Here is a 19472-nt window from a genome sequence, read left to right on the forward strand (position 1 = left end):
TTACTTGAGAATTTTATTTTCTTCACAGGCTAAACAGACAGAAGTTCATAGGATCTTCTCTTAATTATCCCTTTCTCTTTAACCGACATTTTACCCTTCAGTGGTTCAGATGCACTGAGAAAGAAAGGCAGAGAATATGAGCAAGAAAGTGGTGGCTAAAGGAGAAGAGAATCGGTTTTAGAGACAGTCAGTCAGGGAATAGAAAAGTTCCCTTGGTTCCCACTCTTCTCTCCTCAAATACTTTCCAAGGATTTGCCAATATTTAAAAGCCCACAATTAAAGCTTCATGTATTCTAGGATGTGTTCCCATTCCTTTGGTTTGAGCCAAACAGGAGCTCTTTGGGTTTAACTTTTTTTTTGGATGGGTGGAGGTGAAATGTTTAGTTTTTGGTTTTTTTTTTAAAGCAAAATAATATCTGTATTTAAATTATGTCAAGTAAATAACATTCACAAGGGCTTTCGTGGTGGCTCAAATGGTAAAGAGTCTACTTGCAATGCGGGAGACCTGGGTTGGATCCCTGGGTTGGGAAGATCCCCTGGAGAAAGGCATGGTAACCCACTCCAGTATCCTTGCCTGGAGAATCTCCATGGACAGAGGAGCCTAGCAGGCTATAGTCCATGGGCTCGCAGGACATGACTGAGCAACAAAGCACAAGGAGACAGTAACATTCAAAGAAAAGAACAGGTGACTCACCTAAGATGGTTAATTCAAAATGTCCAAGGCTTCGGGCACTCTTAAAATGATCAAGTTTTGGGACCTTTCCCTCTGGTGGTACGTATTTTGCAGGCTGAGAATTAAACTGCTGACCAAGAAAATGTCTGTGCTCGGAACTAAATTTTCGTGGAATACTTTCAGGATGAACCTGGCTGTAACGCAGGTGATCTATCAAGCTGAACTTCTTGTCTCTCCACAGCTGACTTTCCCATTTATCACTTAAAGTTTTTTTGGCTCTCACTACGAAGGTATGACTGGGGTTTTCTCGACCTGCTAAAGAAACAATGAGATAAACACAATTGACTTATAAACTAATGAAATCAGGTAATTCAGTACAAAGAAGCAGATTAATAAGAAATAGCTTAATTAACTGTAAGAATCAAACAGCAACCTAGAAAACATAAACTGAATGTCCAAAAGATAAATCTTATTAAAGTGAGGAATGAACTAAAATTCACCTTCAAAATAAACTTTTACTCCAAAGTATTAAAAATATTGTTTTCTCTGTTGCTGGAATTAATGAGATTTTTAATTATCTTCTTTATACTTTTTCTATCTTTCCTAAATGTTCTTAAACAAACAAACATTCCTTTTATTTTCAGTGATAAATTCAAGTTAAGTCAAATTCATGAGAATAAGAACATTTAGAGATTGAACCACTCCTCACTACTTGTGGAAGGTAAGCTTAAAATAAATTTTGTTAACTTTTGCTAAAAGTACCCTGAACAAATACAAAATGTAGTCTATTTCTTGGATATAACACTCTTTCAAAAGGACCATTTATATGATATTCCTTTCTAAATTGAAAGACCACTTCAACTCTTGATTGTTCTCTGTCGTCAAGTCCATTTATCATTTATGTACAACTTACTTAACATATTTAGTTTCTAAGGCAGAATATAATTTATCTCTTACACACTGTGATATTCATTCACTCAGCAACACCTATTATGTACCAGATACTGCACTGAGGAATTTGGTAAAATAACATTTTAATTTAATAATATACACCGGAATCTGAAGACATAGAGTAGAACCAGTAAAAAAGCCAGATTTTAGCACTTCTCATTTTGTCAGTTCTGCTAGCTCAGACAACCTGAAGCAAATTGTTTTTTCAGAACTTCATTCCTAAGTTTAATAAGGTTGCTGAATTGCTTCCTTGTATGCTGCTCGTGCCTTGGCGTTCGTTATTTTCCTAATATAAAAGACCTTGCTGAGACAGAAGGGTGTTTCAACAGGGAGGTTTCAGTGTGGTTAATATATCACTTCTGCTTTTGGACTTTATTCCATATCCCCAGACTACTTTCTTGGTTTCTTAACCCTAGACAGAGACTGAACATTTATTACAAGGTAAAATACTAGGCTGAATTTTGACAGAAGATGAAGAAGTTGAACTTCTTACCAGGAATTTAAAATACTGCCATATTACAAAAGAGTTTCTTTTTAATTCTCAAAATTTAGTTGATGAACACACTTAACTTCCTTATAATACTGCTTGATAACAAAAAGGATAGAACATATAATCACATGTGAAAAGGAAAGGACTCAATAAAAGCCAAGAGGAAAACTCTAATAGGACTAAACTGGAGATTGGGCAATGGATTTAATCCTTTTATCTTCTAGAAATGAATTCCTCTTATCTAAACTAATAAAAGTACATAATCAGATCAGCAATAAGTAGATATTACAACCCAATATAGTGAGAATTCCTGACTGATTTGTTCTAAAATATGCAAAGAACAAGTTATAGGCCATTCCAATTTTGAAAAATTAAATAATTTCATCTACTCCATAGGAAAAAAAACCCTCTAATTCACACTGTCTTATAAGAATAAGTCTGATAGTCTGATATATTTTCTGTGCTTGTGTTCTCATTTGAGTGTTAAGAACTGGCAAGGTTTAATGCTCACATGAAAAAGTTCTTCTGAAAAAAATAATGTATAGTTTTTTAATTTAGTAACTTGGGGCTGTAACTATCTCAATTATATGTTTCAAAATTAATACAAATGGGTATGAAATCAGTACAGGAGATATTGGCAGTCACTGGTTATAAATAGTAAGATTTCAAGGGCAACAATTAGGAAAGAGACAAAATGTATCTAGAGTTCAGGTTTTTCTAAAAATGGAAAATCATATACTATAATTCTTTAATTTTTAGCTTGAATATTACTAATATTACCATACAAAACACATTATGCTTTAGGCCCAAAACATAACTAAGATGGGCTTTCTGGTGGCTCAGTGGTAAAGAATCCACCTGCAAAGCAGGAGACCCAGGTTTGATTCCTGGGTTGGGAAGATCCCATGGAGGGCACGGCAACCCACTCCAGTATTCTTGCCTGGAGAATCCCATGGACAGAGGAGCCTGGTGGGCTACAGTCCATAGGGTCACCAAGAGTCAAACACGACTGAAATGACTGAGCATGCACATATGCACATATCTAAGATACAGCTTAATTACCTAGCAAAATTATACACACATATATATAATTATTTATCAGAATTATAGTAATCATTCTTATTTTAGTGAATCATTTTACCCTTATTCCTGATGAGAATGGATATATATTTTAATGAATAAAAATTTCAGAATACCACATTTAGGTTGTGAGTTGAAAAAGGTCATTGTATATATAAATGTGTATGTGTGGTGATTTTGTTTCTTCACTGAATCTACACTAAGCATTTCATTGTGTGGATAAGAGTGACAGGTAGGGGTGTATGAAGGCATAGGGGAGTGGGAAGAGCTATTTCCTTTGCCTCTTTCCTGCTTGCCTTCAATGACCCCATGCTGGTGCAAGAGCTACAAGACTGGAAAAAAACAGGGTATTCCAGTCAGTGATCAGGTCTGTGCTTGGTAGCAAACATATAAAGACTTTGTAAAGGATGGTGTAAGTCAGAAGCTACTTATAATGTCTTATGATCTCAGTAGTACTATCACTGTTTATTGCTAGATTTTCAGTGTATGTCTCATTTACTTATGTTACCAGATACAAAGGATACGATGTTAAACTCTGTAATCTTCAAAATACCTAACACAATCAAATTGCATACACAAATTAGCTATATATTCACAAAATGAGTACTTTTGAATTTACACACATAATAATTTCCAAAACTAACATGAAACATATCTGGGAATACATTAGTAACCATGTTAACACATATAGATCCAAATTCATTCATTAAGCCTGAAGTATAATAACACAAAGGGGACTATGTAAAACTAGAAAGCTTCTGCATGGCAAAGGAAACCATCAACACAAAGGAAAGGCAACCTACTGAATGGGAGAAAATGACTGCAAATCATGTATCTGATATGGGATTAATATCCAAATATATAAATAATTTGTTTACCTCAGTAAACAAAAATAAGCAATATGATTAAAAAGGGGGCAGAGGATCTGAATAGACATTTTCCCAAAGGCATACAGTTGGCATACAGGTACATAAAAAGACGTTTAACATTATTACTAGGAAAATGCAAATAAAACCCACAAGGTATCATCTCATACCTGTTAATATGGATATTATCAAAAATACAAGAATAAACAAGTGTTGGTGAGCATGTGGAAAAAAGTCAACCCTTATGCACTGTGGGAATGTAAATTGGTACAGCCACTATGAATAACAGTATGGAGGTTCCTCAAAAAAATAAAAATAGAACAACAATATGATCCAGCAATTCCACTAGTGGGTATTTATCCAAAGAAATAAAAAACACTAACTCATAAAGATATATATACCCCCATGTCCACTGTAGCATTATTTACAATAGCCAAGACCTGAAAAAAACCTAAGTGCCCATCAATGAATGAATGGATAAAGAAAATGTGGTATATATACAAAGGAATATTATTCAGTCATAAAGGGAAATCTTAACTTGGATGAATCTTGAGGACACCATGCTAAGTTAAGTAAGTCAGACAAAGACAAATATATGATCTTACTTATATGTGGAATAAAAACAAGACCACTCAAAAAAACAAGCTCACAGATACAGAAAACTGACTGATGGTTGCCAGAAACAAGGGTTTGGGAGGGGGTGGGTGAAGTGGGTCAAAAGTTATAAAATAAATAAGTCATGGAGATGTAATGTACAGCTTGGTGACTATAGTTAATACCATACTGCATATCTGAAACTTACTAAGAGTAGATCTTTTTCATCACAAGAAAACAAATTTTTATAACTATGTATGGTAATGAATGTTAACTAGACTTATTGTGGTAATCATTCTGCTATACATACAAATACCAAATCAATATGCTGTACACCTGAAATTAATATAATATTATATGCTAATTATACCTCAATTTAAAAAAGAAAAAATGTAAAAGAGTTCTGTAAATTAGGAAGAACCATTATCAACTTCATGTATCGGACACTTCTTGAGAAACTATCTTGTTAACAGGAATGCCATATTGGGGATTTGGGACACTACACTAACTGAATAAGATTTGATCTTTTGCTCACACTCTAGTTACATTTCTCTATTTTTTTTTTTTAACAATTCTGACCATTTAAATTTAATTATCAGTTTCTTTAAGGTTTGCTTGCTCTGAATAGCTAAAAGTTATCAATATATTTTAAATATTGATAATAATCAAGAAAAAATAAAGAGAAATTAAATTTAAAGGCAATTATTTATAAGCCTGGGCAAAATAATTTATTATGAAAATCATATAGATTCAAAAAAAGTAAAAAATTAAACCAGTCATTCATATGGTAACACATCCCAGGGTTTATACTCACATAATCTGTAAGAATTAACTGATTATTTTTACTTAGTTTCCAGATTTTTTTTGTAGAGGGATGCTATACAAATGTGACAACTCTGAGAAACATTTACAGTTTAAAAAGTACTTTCGAACATCTGTTTAAAAGTCTTAGGCTAATTTTATTAAGTAAATAAAGGGATGCTATCATCCCTTTTGAGTGCATGCCAGTCGCTGAGTCCCATCTAACTCTTTGCAATGCCATGGACTGTAGCCAACCAGGCTCCTCTGTCCATGGAATTTCCCAGGCAAGAATACTGGAGTGGGTTGCCATTTCCTCCTCCAGGGGATCTTCTTGACCCAGGGACTGAACCTGCATCTCCTGCACTGGCAGCTGATTCTTTACTACTGAGCCATCTGGGAAGCCCGATGTCAATTTCAGAGATGAGTAGGTTGACATATAGACTAACTGAGTTGCCTCTGTTCACATAAGTTAAAAAACAACCAACCAACCAACCCTGAGGTATAGTATTATGGTACATAAACAAAAATGAAAATACAACATAACAACTTTTAGGATTCAGTGAAAGTAGTGATCAGAGGGAAATTTATAACATAAATACTGATATTAAAAAAGATATTCAATAATGTAACATTAAACTTAAAGGAACTAGGAGTGATAGAAGTAATTATGCTTAAAGTAAATATAAATGAAATAGAGAATAAAAAACTTAATAGAATCTAAGACAGCAAAAGCTTGTCCTATGTAAAGGCTAGCAAAATTGATAATCGTCACCTCTACACACCCAAGGAGTGAAGACATAAATAACTAAATTCAGAAATACAATGTGATTCATTACAGAGATAAGAAGAATTAAAATAGAATACTATGAACAATCATACACCATAAATTAGAAAAATGAGCTGAAACAAATTCATAAAAGCAAAAAAAATTACCAAAACTCATTCAAAAGAAAAAAAAGGAAAAAAAATCTCCACAGACCTATAGCAAGTAACAAAAGAGTCCGAAATGCAGTACTTGGATGCAATCTCAAAAATGACGGAATGATCTCTGTTCGTTTCCAAGGCAAGCCATTCAATATCACAGTAATCCAAGTCTATGCCCCAACCAGTAATGATGAAGAAGCTGAAGTTGAACTGTTCTATGAAGACCTACAAGACCTTTTAGAACTAACACCCAAAAGAGATGTCCTTTTCATTATAGGGGACTGGAACGCAAAAGTAGGAAGTCAAGAAACACCTGAAGTAACAGGCAAATTTGGCCTTGGAATACAGAATGAAGCAGGGCAAAGACTAATAGAGTTTTGCCAAGAAAATGCACTGGTCATAACAAACACACTCTTCCAACAACACTAGAGAAGACTCTATACATGGACATCACCAGATGGTCAACATTGAAATCAGACTGATTATATTCTTTGCAGCCAAAGATGGAGAAGCTCTATACAGTCAGCAAAAACAAGACCAGTAGCTGACTGTGGCTCAGACCATGGACTCCTTATTGCCAAATTCAGACTTAAATTGAAGAAAGTAGGGAAAACCACTAGACCATTCAGGTATGACCTAAATCAAATCCCTCATGATTATACAGTGGAAGTGAGAAATAGATTTAAGGGCCTAGATCTGATAGATAGAGTGCCTGATGAGCTATGGAATGAGGTTCGTGACATTGTACAGGAGACAGGGATCAAGACCATCCCCATGGAAAAGAAATGTAAAAAGCAAAATGGCTGTCTTGGGAGGCCTTACAAATAGCTTTGAAAAGACGAGAAGCGAAAAGCAAAGGAGAAAAGTAAAGATATAAACATCTGAATGCAGAGTTCCCAAGAATAGCAAGAAGAGATAAGAAAGCCTTCTTCAGTGATCAATGCAAAGAAATAGAGGAAAACAACAGAATGGGAAAGACTAGAGATCTCTTCAAGAAAATCAGAGCTACCAAAGGAACATTTCATGCAAAGATAGGCTCGATGAAGGACAGAAATGGTATGTACCTAACAGAAGCAGAAGATATTAAGAAGAGATGGCAAGAATACACAGAAGAACTGTACAAAAAAGATCTTCACGACCCAGATAATCATGATGGTGTGATCACTGACCTAGAGCCAGACATCCCGGAATGTGAAGTCAAGTGGGCCTTAGAAAGCATCACTACGAACAAAGCTAGTGGAGGTGATGGAATTCCAGTTGAGCTATTCCAAATCCTGAAAGATGATGCTGTGAAAGTAATGCACTCAATATGCCAGCAAATTTGGAAAACTCAGCAGAGGCCACAGGACTGGAAAAGGTCAGTTTTCATTCCAATCCCAAAGAAAGGCAATGCCAAAGAATGCTCAGACTACCGCACAATTGCACTCATCTCACACGCTAGTAAAGTAATGCTCAAAATTCTCCAAGCCGGGCTCCAGCAGTATGTGAACCCTGACCTTCCAGATGTTCAAGCTGGTTTTAGAAAAGGCAGAGGAACCAGAGATCAAATTGCCAACATCCACTGGATCATGGAAAAAGCAAGCGAGTTCCAGAAAAGCCTCTATTTCTGCTTTATTGACTATGCCAAAGCCTTTGACTGTGTGGATCACAATAAACTGTGGAAAATTCTGAAAGAGATGGGAATACCAGACCACCTGATCTGCCTCTTGAGAAATTTGTATGCAGGTCAGGAAGCAACAGTTAGATCTGGACATGGAACAACAGACTGGTTCTAAATAGGAAAAGGAGTACGTCAAGGCTGTATCTTGTCACCCTGTTTATTTAACTTATACGCAGAGTACATCATGAGAAACACTGGACTGGAAGAAACACAAGCTGGAATCAAGATTTCCAGGAGAAATATCAATAACCTCAGGTATGCAGATGATGCCACCCTTATGGCAGAAAGTGAAGAGGAACTAAAAAGCCTCTTGATGAAGGTGAAAGTGGAGAGTGAAAAAGTTGGCTTAAAGCTCAACATTCAGAAAATGAAGATCATGGCATCCGGTCCCATCACTTCATGGGAAATAGATGGGGAAACAGTGGAAACAGTGTCAGACTTTATTTTTGGGGGCTCCAAAATCACTGCAGATGGTGACTGCAGCCATGAAATTAAAAGACGCTTACTCCTTGGAAGGAAAGTTATGACCAACCTAGATAGCATATTCAAAAGCAGAGACATTACTTTGCCAACAAAGGTTCGTCTAGTCAAGGCTATGGTTTTTCCTGTGGTCATGTATGGATGTGAGAGTTGGTATTGTGAAGAAGGTTGAGCACTGAAGAATTGATGCTTTTGAACTGTGGTGTTGGAGAAGACTCTTGAGAGTCCATTGGACTGCAAGGAGATCCAACCAGTCCATTCTGAAGGAGATCAGCCCTGGGATTTCTTGGGAAGGAATGATGCTAAAGCTGAAACTCCAGGACTTTGGCCACCTCATGTGAAGAGTTGACTCATTGGAAAAGACTCTGATGCTGGGAGGGATTGGGGGCAAGAGGAGAAGGGGATGACAGAGGATGAGATGGCTGGATGGCATCACTGACTCTAGGGACGTGAGTCTGAGTGAACTCTGGGAGTTGGTGATGGACAGGGAGGCCTGGCGTGCTGCGATTCATGGGGTTGCAAAGAGTTGGACACGACTGAGGGACCGATCTGATCTGATAGCAAGTAAAGAGATTCAAAAGAAAATTTAAAATGCTATTCCATTTAAAATAGCAACTAAAAGAAGAAAATACCTAGGAATAAAATTTAAGCAAGGAGGTGAAAGACTTCTATACTGAAAACTACAAAACATTGTTGAAATAAATTAAAGAATACCTAAAAATGAACAGAAAAAAATCCCATGTTAATGGACTAGAAGAACTAATATTATTAAGACATCAATACTATCCAAACTACCTGCAGACTCAATGCAACCCATATCAAAATCGCAAAAGCTTATTTTGCAGAAATGGTCAAATGGATCCTTAAATTTTATATGGAATTACAAGACTCCTCAATGCTAAAGCAATCTTGAACAACAGGGACAAAGTTGGAGGGCTCATACACCCCAATTTCAACAGCTGATACAAAGCTATAGTAATCAAAACACTGTGGTGCTGGCATAGGGACATACATATAGACCAGTGAAAGAGAATTTGATATTTAACAATGGTTTTCAATTCAGTGGATACTAAGTCAATGCAATTTTTCCTATTCATTGTCCAGGGACTACAGGAAACTCCTTGATACTTCCCCATGTTGATGGCAATAATTTATCTGACCATTAATAACCTTTCAAGTTTATATTGGTTCTACTTCAAATCCAAGAGGCCTGTGCTCTGGACTCTGTTTTCTAAGTGGTTATTACACCTCAGTCTATGATCATTTAGGCCTCTAGTTCTTAAATGTCCATGAGCAGTTTTAGTTTTAGTTCCTATTCACCACTTAATCTTTTTTGTTTCTGCCACTTAGGGATTTTTAATTCTTGCTTTCAACTTGGTTATATATTTATACTACAATGATTTCCCTCTTATTTTCTATCTTTTATTTGGGGGGGAGTACAATCCAAATCCCTTTGTGGGTTCTTAATCTGTCAGACTGACTAGAAGTCAATTCTCAAATAAGAATAACTCATAAAGCAAGAAGGATCTAAAGTATTAAAATGTCTACAGAGACGACTCCTTATAAGATCTGCTTTAAACAAACTCACTTTAAGGATACCCTGCCAGAACTAAATTTGTGTCATAAAATTTGTGTCACTTCAGAAAAAAAAGCCCAAAAACTGAAACTACAACTATCTTTTAAGCTTTAACTACGGTTATTGTCAAATAAAAATTAAACTTCCTACTTCATTCTTCTCTTAATTAAAAACAGTACATCTGAAGGAATGTACTACCAGGGAACCAATTTACTAAGTGTTCAGTTCAGTTACTCAGTCGTGTCCGACACTTTTTGACCCCATGGACCATAGCACGCCAGGCCTCCCTGTCCATCACCAACTTCTGGAGTCTACCCAAACCCATGTCCATTGTGTCAGTGATGCCATCCAACCATCTCATCTTCTGTTGTCCCCATCTCCTCCTGCCCTCAATCTTTCCCAGCATCAGGGTCTTTTCAAATGAGTCACTTCTTTCCATCAGGTGGCCAAAGTATTGGAGTTTCAGTTTCAACCTCAGGGCCTCCAATGAACACCCAGGACTGATCTCCTTTAGGATGGACTGGTTAGATCTCCTTGGAGTCCAAGGGACTCTCAAGAGTCTTCTCCAACACCACAGTTCAAAAGCATCAATTCTTCGGCGCTCAGCCTTCTTTATAGTCCAACTCTCACATCCATACATGACTACTGGAAAAACCATAGCCTTGACTAGACGGACCTTTGTTGGCAAAGTAATGTCTCTGCCTTTTAATATGCTGTCTAGGTTGGTCATAACTTTCCTTCCAAGGAGTAAGCGTCTTTTAATTTCATGGCTGCAATCACCATCTGCAGTGATTTTGGAGCCCAGAAAAAAAAAATCAGCCACTGTTTCCCCATCTATTTGCCATTAAGTGATGGGACCGGATGCCATGATCTTAGTTTTCTAAATGCTGAGCTTTAAGCGAACTTTTTATACTCTCCTCTTTCACTTTCATCAAGAGGCTCTTTAGTTCCTCTTCACTTTCTGCTATCAGGGTGGTGTCATCTTCATATCTGAGGTTATTGGCATTTCTCCTGGCAATCTTGATTCCAGCTTGTGCTTCCTCCAGCCCAGCATTTCTTATGATGTACTCTGCATATAAGTTAAATAAGCAGGGTAACAATATATAGCCTTGATGTACTCCTTTTCCTATTTGGAACCAGTCTGTTGTTCCATGTCCAGTTCTATCTGTTGCTTCCTGACCTGCATACAGGTTTCTCAAGAGGCAGGTCAGGTGGTCTGGTATTCCCATCTCTTTCAGAATTTTCCACAATTTATTGTGATCCACACAGTCAAAGGCTTTGGCGTAGTCAATAAAGCAGAAATAGATGTTTTTCTGGAACTCTCTTGCTTTTTTGATGATCCAGCTGATGTTGGCAATTTGATCTCTGGTTCCTTTGCCTTTTCTAAAACCAGCTTGAACATCTGGAAGGTCAGGGTTCACATATTGCTGAAGCCTGGCTTGGAGATTTTTGAGCATTACTTTACTAGCATGTGAGATGAGTCCAATTGTGTGGTAGTCTGAGTATTCTTTGGCGTTGACTTTCTTTGGGATTGGAATGAAAACTGATCTTTTCCAGTTCTGTGGCCACTGCTGAGTTTTCCAAATTTGCTGGAAAATTAAGTGCAGCACTTTCATACCATCATGTTTTAGGAATTGAAACAGCTCAACTGGAATTCCATCACCTCCACTAGCTTTGTTCGTAGTGATTCTTCCTAAGGCCCACCTGACTTCATATTCCAGGATGTCCGGCTCTAGGTGAGTGTGAGTAATCACGCCTTCGTGATTATCTGGGTTGTGAAGATCTTTCTTGTACAGTTCTTCTGTGTATTCTTGCCACCTCTTCTTAAATATCTTCTGCTTCTGTTAGGTCCATACCATTTCTGTCCTTTATTGTGTCCATCTTTGCATGAAATGTTCCCTTGGTGTCTCTAATTTTCTTGAAGATATCTCTAGTCTTTCCCATTCTATTGTTTTCCTCCATTTCTTTGTATTGATTGCTGAGGAAGGCTTTCTTATCTCTCCTTGCTATTCTTTGGAACTCTGCATTCAAATGGGAGTATCTTTCCTTTTCTCCTTTGCTTTTCGCTTCTCTTCTTTTCACGGCTATTTGTAAGGCCTCCTCAGACAACCATTTTGCTTTTTTGCATTTATTTTTCTTAGGGAATTAAGTGTTGTACTGGTGCAAAATTCAGAACAATTTTGGACTAGTACTTTTGACAAGGATTTAAGGTAATATAAATAAAAAGAGAAACAAAAATAACTAGCTACATATCTATTTAAAGTACTTATATTATGCCAGTGGCAGGCACAACCCAAAAATGCACAATCAAATCAAACAGCAGTATGTATATAATAATAGTGTTCCACAAAGTCTTCATAAAATCATTATCATTATCAAACCAACATACAGTGGAAGGAGCTTGGCATGCTTGGTTTACTTTCTTTTGTTTGTGAAGAAGTTTCTGGTTGAGGTACAGGAATTCTGCAAAAGATTAAAAAAAGATAACAGTTATAAAAACAGACTTTAATGGGAAAACTGTTTCCATTTGGAATTTATTCTAATCCAATACAATTAGAAAATTTATAGGTTTAGTTTCTTGAAAGTAATGCATTAGAAATGTAAGGAAAACACATTCAAATTCTAAACAAATATCCATACTAACATAATTCAAATACTGAAACAGAGTTATATGTTTTTTTAAGGAGTATTACACAAAAGAAAGTATTCAACTTTTATTAAATTAGTTGACACTAAAGATGGATATATATATATTTCATTCCCTACAATATAAATTAAATTATTCAATGGCCTCCTTTCATATTTGCTTTGTTCAAATATTCTGGAAAACAAACTGGCCTAACTCTCCAACCTCATTTCAGAGTTTTCTATAAGCCTCATGCTGCTTCAAAACATCACGTTTTTCCTTCAGCCAGAAAAACATTCCCCCTTTCCTTTGCTTGGTTAACTCTTATTCAGCCTTCAAAATTTAGCTCGTAGCATTATTTTCTATAAGAAGCCATCCTTGATCTCTACTCAAGGTTCACTAATCCTTATTTATGCTGTAATAGCTCTAAGAATAAATATTATCATACCACTCACCACATGGTATTAAAATTACTGCCTTTTCAGTTTATTTCCTATACCAGATTCTATTCGCTCTACAAAAACATAGACTTTATCTATTTTTGTATCTCCACAGAATAGCCACTCAATAATTGTTTATTGAAAGAAAAATAAGTGAAAAGGAAGCATCTTATTTTGAAGCTGACGAGAGAAACTTGCACTTATAACAAAGACCTCCTTCTTAAAAACTTTCAGTAAATTTCTATGATGAGTATTTTCTGCTGTTGTAGTTCCAAAACTAAAAGCATAAAGCAAAACAGAAGTGTCATGTTGTAGAATACTGCATAATACTGCTCAGCTTACTTCAGCAATAGAAATGTCTGTTACAATAGTAGTATTCTTCATTTTATGAATGAGTTCTTAATGAATGCAAAGAACAAGCTTTCATGAAGGAAGACTTCATTTAAAGAACTCCAGGAAATACAAATACGTTTTATTGTTGTAATTAAAACTTTTTTCTGAATATCAAAAAATGGTTTATTTCTAAAAATTAATAAACTGATAACATCAACTCTCAGAGATATTTAAATAAATAAAAATAGTTAAATTACATGTATTTTGAGATCATTAAACAGTATGTATATACTTTTAAATAGGGTCTTCCCAGGTGGCACAGTGGTAAAGAATCTGCCTGCCAATGCAGGAGATGTGGGTTTGATCCCTGGGTCGAGAAGATACCCTGGAGTAGGAAATGGCAACCCACTCTAGTATTCTTGCTTGGAAAATTCCGTGGACAGAGGAGCTTGGCAGGCTACAGTCCATGGAGTTGCAAACAGTCAGACATGACTGAACAACCGAGCACACACAGCAGCATATACTTTAAAATACATGGTGTTATAAAGTGATTTTTTTCATCTGAAACAAATTAGAAGTAGTTTTCCAAATTCTGACAGCATCATTATATTGTATAGAATTTTTTGTAAGTGGCTTAGGAAATTTTTACCGAAACATACAATCATTCATTTATATGCCTTAAGTGTCTTAAAGGTGAGGGCCTAAATGACAGAAGTGGAGATATCAATGTCTATGGGTACCAACTGAAGAAAGTGAAAAAAAGAGATGAAAACTTAAAGCATAAGAAATATAACAGGATGCCTGAGGAAAGAAAGGGAACAGATGGCTAAGACAATAATGTTAAATATGGTGGATAGTAGCTGAATAGTATAAAAATTATGTCAGAGGCAATAAGCTGTACTCTTCATCAACTTATTGGCCTTAGATAAAAGTCACATAGATTGTATAGTATGCCATGCCCTCATTGATATAACAGTATTATAATTAATATTGTAGTCTTTTCTGTGGTCTTCCCCAGTGGCTCAGTGATAAAGAATCACCTGCCAATGCAGGAGACATGGGTTCAACCTCTGGGTCAGGAAGATTCCCTGGAGGAGGCAATGGCAATCTACTGCAGTATCCTTGCCTGGAAAATCTCATGGACAGAGGAGGGTGGCAAAGATTTGGACATGACTGAGCACGCATGCACAACAAAAGTCATTCCAATAGTGCCTTCTCCTTTCTTAGGGGACACTGATAATGATTTTTAAGGATTCATATAACCTTGATATGGTGTACTTTCTTGCTTTATGAAGTAAATACAACCAAGAGAACACAAATAAGTTTTAACGTCCCATTTATTATGTTTTATTTCTAAGTGCTAAATTTTGAATGAGTTGATATACTTTGACTACATTTTACTATCTAGTAGAGAGCACCATGGGTCACTAGCTCCCATGTTCATTGATACAACCTCTTAAATGGTCATATTTATTACTACCATAAATTGTACCAGTGGAAACAGACCAATGGGTAATACAGACACTGGAGTCAGCAAGCCAGGATTTAAAACACAACAATGTGCCAGAAGAGTGGCATGCCCAGGTTCCACAAGTAGAGTGCACAGAAGCTCCATGTTTCTTCTCAGACCTTTCTCTATGTGTCTCTTCTTTTGGCTCTTCCTGATCTGTAACCTTTACAATAAAACTGTGATTTTAAGTATAGTATTTTTCATTCTAGTGAGTTACTGACTCTGAGGGGGTCATGGGAACTCCTGAATTTGTAGCCAGTTGATTGGAAGTGAGGGGGACCTGGGGACCAGCTGAACTGTGGCCATTAGCACATGAGGTAAGGTCAATCTTGAGGAGGACTAAGCCCTTAAGAATCTGATGTTAAATCTGGTTATTAGTATTAAAACTCAATCACAGTATGGCTAGTTGGATTGGAAACCCCACAAGAGCTCAATGAACCTAACTGATAGGTTTAATAGCACACAGGACATAGTAAAAGAGTAAATGGAGTGACAGGTCCAAACTGAAACACAGAATCAAAAATAGAAATGAAATATGTATATGAGTAAAAAATGCAGTGTAAGAAACTTGCTGGTCAGTCAGAAGTGCTAACATATATGAAGTAGGAATCATGGGAAAAAAGGAAATAATGAGGAAGAAAATATATTTGAAGAAATATGGCAGATGGTTTTCCAAAACTGATGAAAGATATCAATAAACAGACTCAAGAAGCTTCGTAACCTCAAAGCAGTATAAAACAAAGAGAACCACTCCTTGGCACATCACATACAAACAGTTGAAAATCAAAATGAAAATCTTAAAAGCACTCACAGTAAAAAAATACAGTATCTTTGAATGAACAATCAGAAGGCATTAGTCTGATTCTTAATAGAAACAATGAAAGCAATAAAACAGTAGTTTCAGACTTCAAAAAATAAACCTGCAACCAACTGAAAATATCCTTTTAGAAGTAAAAGTGAAATAAAGATGTTTTTAAACAAGCAAAAATAGAGAATATATCATCAGCAAGCTGTATTGAAATAAATGCTGAGAGGAATTCTTCATTCAGAAGGAAAATGATCCCAAAGAGAAGCATGGAAATATAAGTAGGAATGAAGAGAACTTAAAAAAAAAAACTGTGGTTAAATATAAATAAATACTAACCATATAAGAAAAACAATATTAACAATGAGTCTTAGAATTTAAAATAATATGTAGAATTAAAATATAAAGCAAAAGTAATGAAAATGGAGATAAATGGAATTATCCTAAAGATCTAGCATTATCAGGAAATGGTAAAATAATTTGCATTTATTTATTTACTTATTTTATTTATCTTTGGCTGTGCTGGGTCTTCGTTGCTGTGGGGGCTTTTCTCTAGTGGCGGCAAGCGGGAACTACTCTCCAGTTGTGGAGCGTGGGCTTCTCATTGCGGTGGCTTCTCTAGTTACAAGGCACAGGGTCTAGGGCACATGGGCTTCAGTAGTTGTGGCTCGCGGGCTCTAGAGCACAGGCTTAATAGTTGTGGCACAGGCTTAGTTGCTCTGTGGCATGTGGGATCTTCCCAGACCAGGGATCAAACCTGTGTCTCCTGCACTGTCAGATTTTTTTTTTTTTTTAACCACTAAGCCACTAGGGAAGCTCTAAATAATTTGTATTTATCTACAATAAGTCAAGTGTTTAGGTTGTAATTTATAGAGTAACTACTGAAGAACATATATCAAATTAAAAGAGGGGAAATTGAATAATGAAAACTATTTGATTAAACAAATAGTATAAAAATTGATATAAGCCCAAAGTACAGGTCTCCATCAACTTATGATGGGGTTAAGTCTTGATAAACCCACTATAAGTTGAAAATATAGTAACTTGAGAATGAATTTAATACACTTAACCTACCCAATATCATAGCTTAGCCTAACCCACCTTAAACATGCTCAGAACATTTTCAATACCCTACAGTTTGGCAAAATCACCTAACACAAAACCAAATTTATAATAAAGTATTGTATATCTCATGTGATTTATTGAATGCCATGCTAAAGGTGAAAATCAGAATGGCTGTCTGGGTACAGAATGATTATAAGTGTATCAGTTCTTTACCCCTGTGACTGCATATTTGATTGGGAGGTGTGGCTCACTGCCACTGCCTTTATCACAAGAGAGTATAGTACTGCATACCACTAGCCCAAGAAAAGATCAAAATTCAGAATTTAAAGTATGTTTTCTACTGAATTTGTATTGCTTTCACACCATCATAAAGTTTAAAAATAGTAAATCGAAACATAAATTGGGGACTGTATCATTAGTTTCATTAAAATTGAACAGAGTGATATCAGCATCAAGGCAAAGGAAGATGCTCTCTTTGTCTCTCTCCTATCTACAACCAGTAAAACATCCACAACTCAACAAAAGTGCTTCTGCCCAACAAACCAGAGCACTGGAGATTTCAACATAGCTGTATATCTAAAGGTGGGTGGACTAGACTTATAGAGTATGTGGAATTTGGGGAACAGTGGAGTTGGTGCCTGTAATCCTGGTCCCCCAAGCCATGGCAGCTGAACTTGCAGTCCTGGAGAACTCGTTGGCAACAAGGTAAGCAGTGGATACAACTCCGGCCTCCTGGCTACAGCGGTGCCCAACAGCCACAGATTAACTGGATGGCAGTGGTAGTAGGGTCTGGGACCTTGCCTCTCTAGCCGTGGAGGTACCCATGATTCTGACCCCTCCCCTCGCTTACAGCCACAGAGTCCTCATCTGACAACACTGAACATGGCCAGGGTTCCTGTGCCACCTGTGCCACCCCAACCTGCAGTGGGAAAGTCTGCGCCTCAGGAAATCCTAGACATGGCAGAACTGTCCACCATCCTGGTGCCCCAGGGAGTGACACCAGCCACACCACCAGCAGCATAGCACCAATGACCCTGGAAGCATAAGCAGTAACAACAAAGGCACTGGGAGATACCTCTGATGGAGGTGGTTAAGAGTGGAAAGTGCTGACTGTTAAATATAACCAGAGGCAGTGCAGGTAAGAGAAGCCAAAAACTTGTGCTATAGCACCACCTACTGGAAGATAAAAGAAAGGCCTAATCTGTTGAATCGGAGAAGGCAATGGCACCCCACTCCAGTACTCTTGCCTGGAAAATCCCATAGACGGAGGAGCCTGGTGGGCCACAGTCCATGGGGTCGCTAAGAGTCGGGCACGACTGAGAGACTTCACTTTCACTTTTCACTTTCATGCACTGGAGAAGGAAATGGCAACCCACTCCAGTAGTGTTCTTGCCTGGAGAATCCCAGGGACAGGGGAGCCTGCTTGGCTGCCGTCCCTGGGGTCACACAGAGTCGGACACGACTGAAGTGACTTAGCAGCAGCAATCTGTTGAATTATCAGAAACAAAAAGTTTTACCTAGAAATGAAAGGGGCTTCCCTGGTCACTCAATGGTAAAGAATCTGCCTGCAATGCAGGGGATACAGGTTTGATCCCTGGGTTAGGAAGATTCCCTGGAGAAGGAAATGGCAACCTATTCCAGTGTTCTTGCCTGGGAAATCCCATGGACAGAGGAACCTGGAGGGCTACAGTCCACAGGGTCTCAAAAGAGCCAGACACGACTTAGCGACTAAAACAACAACAAAAAAAAGAAGAAAGGTTTCTGCCACTTGAAATGGGCCAGCAGAGTAACACCTCATTAAGCACCATAAAAAACCACAGTAACACTGCACCACAAAAAGAAAATGACAGTTCTCCAGAAACCAAAATTAAAAATCACAGAATATTGTGATCTAACTGATAAGAGAATTCAAAATAGCTATCGTAAAATTCAATGAGCTACAAGATAAATCAGGATACCAATTAGTTCAGGTATAAAATTAATAAACACAAGAAATACTTTACCAAAGACACTGAAAGTAAAATGAACCAATCAGAAAATCTGGAGCTAAAGAACTTAATAAATGAGTTGAAGAATGCATTACAAAACACTGGAAATAGAGCAGACCATACGGAAGACAGAATTAGTGAGCTTGAAGATAGAAATAGATGATACAAGGAGAAAAGAGAATTGAAATATTTTTTAAAGTGAGTAAGTGCAAAGAAAGCTAGCTGACTCTTTTAAGAAGGGCAGTATTAGGATAATGGATATCCCAAAAGGAAAAGAGAGGGAGAAAGGAGCAAGGAGAAGAAAGAAATAATAGCTGAGAATTTCCCAAGTCTGCAGAAGGAACTGTATATACAAGTCCATGAAGCTAGGAGAACTGTTGCCTCAATGCAAAAAGATCTTCTGCAAGATGCATTGTACCAAAGTTGTCTTCATAAGTCAGTGACACAGAAAGAATTTCAAAGGCAGGGGAAAAGGATGGTAACCTACAAAGGAACCTACATTAGGCTATCAACAGATTTCTTAGCAGAAACTCTACAGGTCAGGAGGGAGTGGAATTGACATTCTCAAAATACTGAAAGATAAAAACTGTCACCCAAGAATACTCTATCC

General features: G+C 37.0%; 1 protein-coding gene across 2 annotated transcripts in view; it reads right to left on the reverse strand.

Moving 5' to 3' along the window:
• The window catches only part of RADX (RPA1 related single stranded DNA binding protein, X-linked), a 98904-nt gene that overhangs the window by 18766 nt on the left and 60666 nt on the right, over window positions 1–19472 (reverse strand). The window contains exons 11-12 of one of the 2 annotated variants that reach the window (XM_006052774.3): window positions 12485–12558; window positions 695–985 (exon numbers count right to left, since the gene is read on the reverse strand). In XM_006052774.3, coding sequence (XP_006052836.1) covers window positions 695–985; window positions 12485–12558 — 365 coding nt within the window. Of the gene's footprint in view, window positions 1–694; window positions 989–12484; window positions 12559–19472 lie in introns of both variants that reach the window. The other variant, XM_025277210.2, reaches the window with a different exon arrangement.

Source organism: Bubalus bubalis, chromosome X (assembly GCF_019923935.1).
Source record: "Bubalus bubalis isolate 160015118507 breed Murrah chromosome X, NDDB_SH_1, whole genome shotgun sequence".
Taxonomy (NCBI): domain Eukaryota; kingdom Metazoa; phylum Chordata; class Mammalia; order Artiodactyla; family Bovidae; genus Bubalus; species Bubalus bubalis.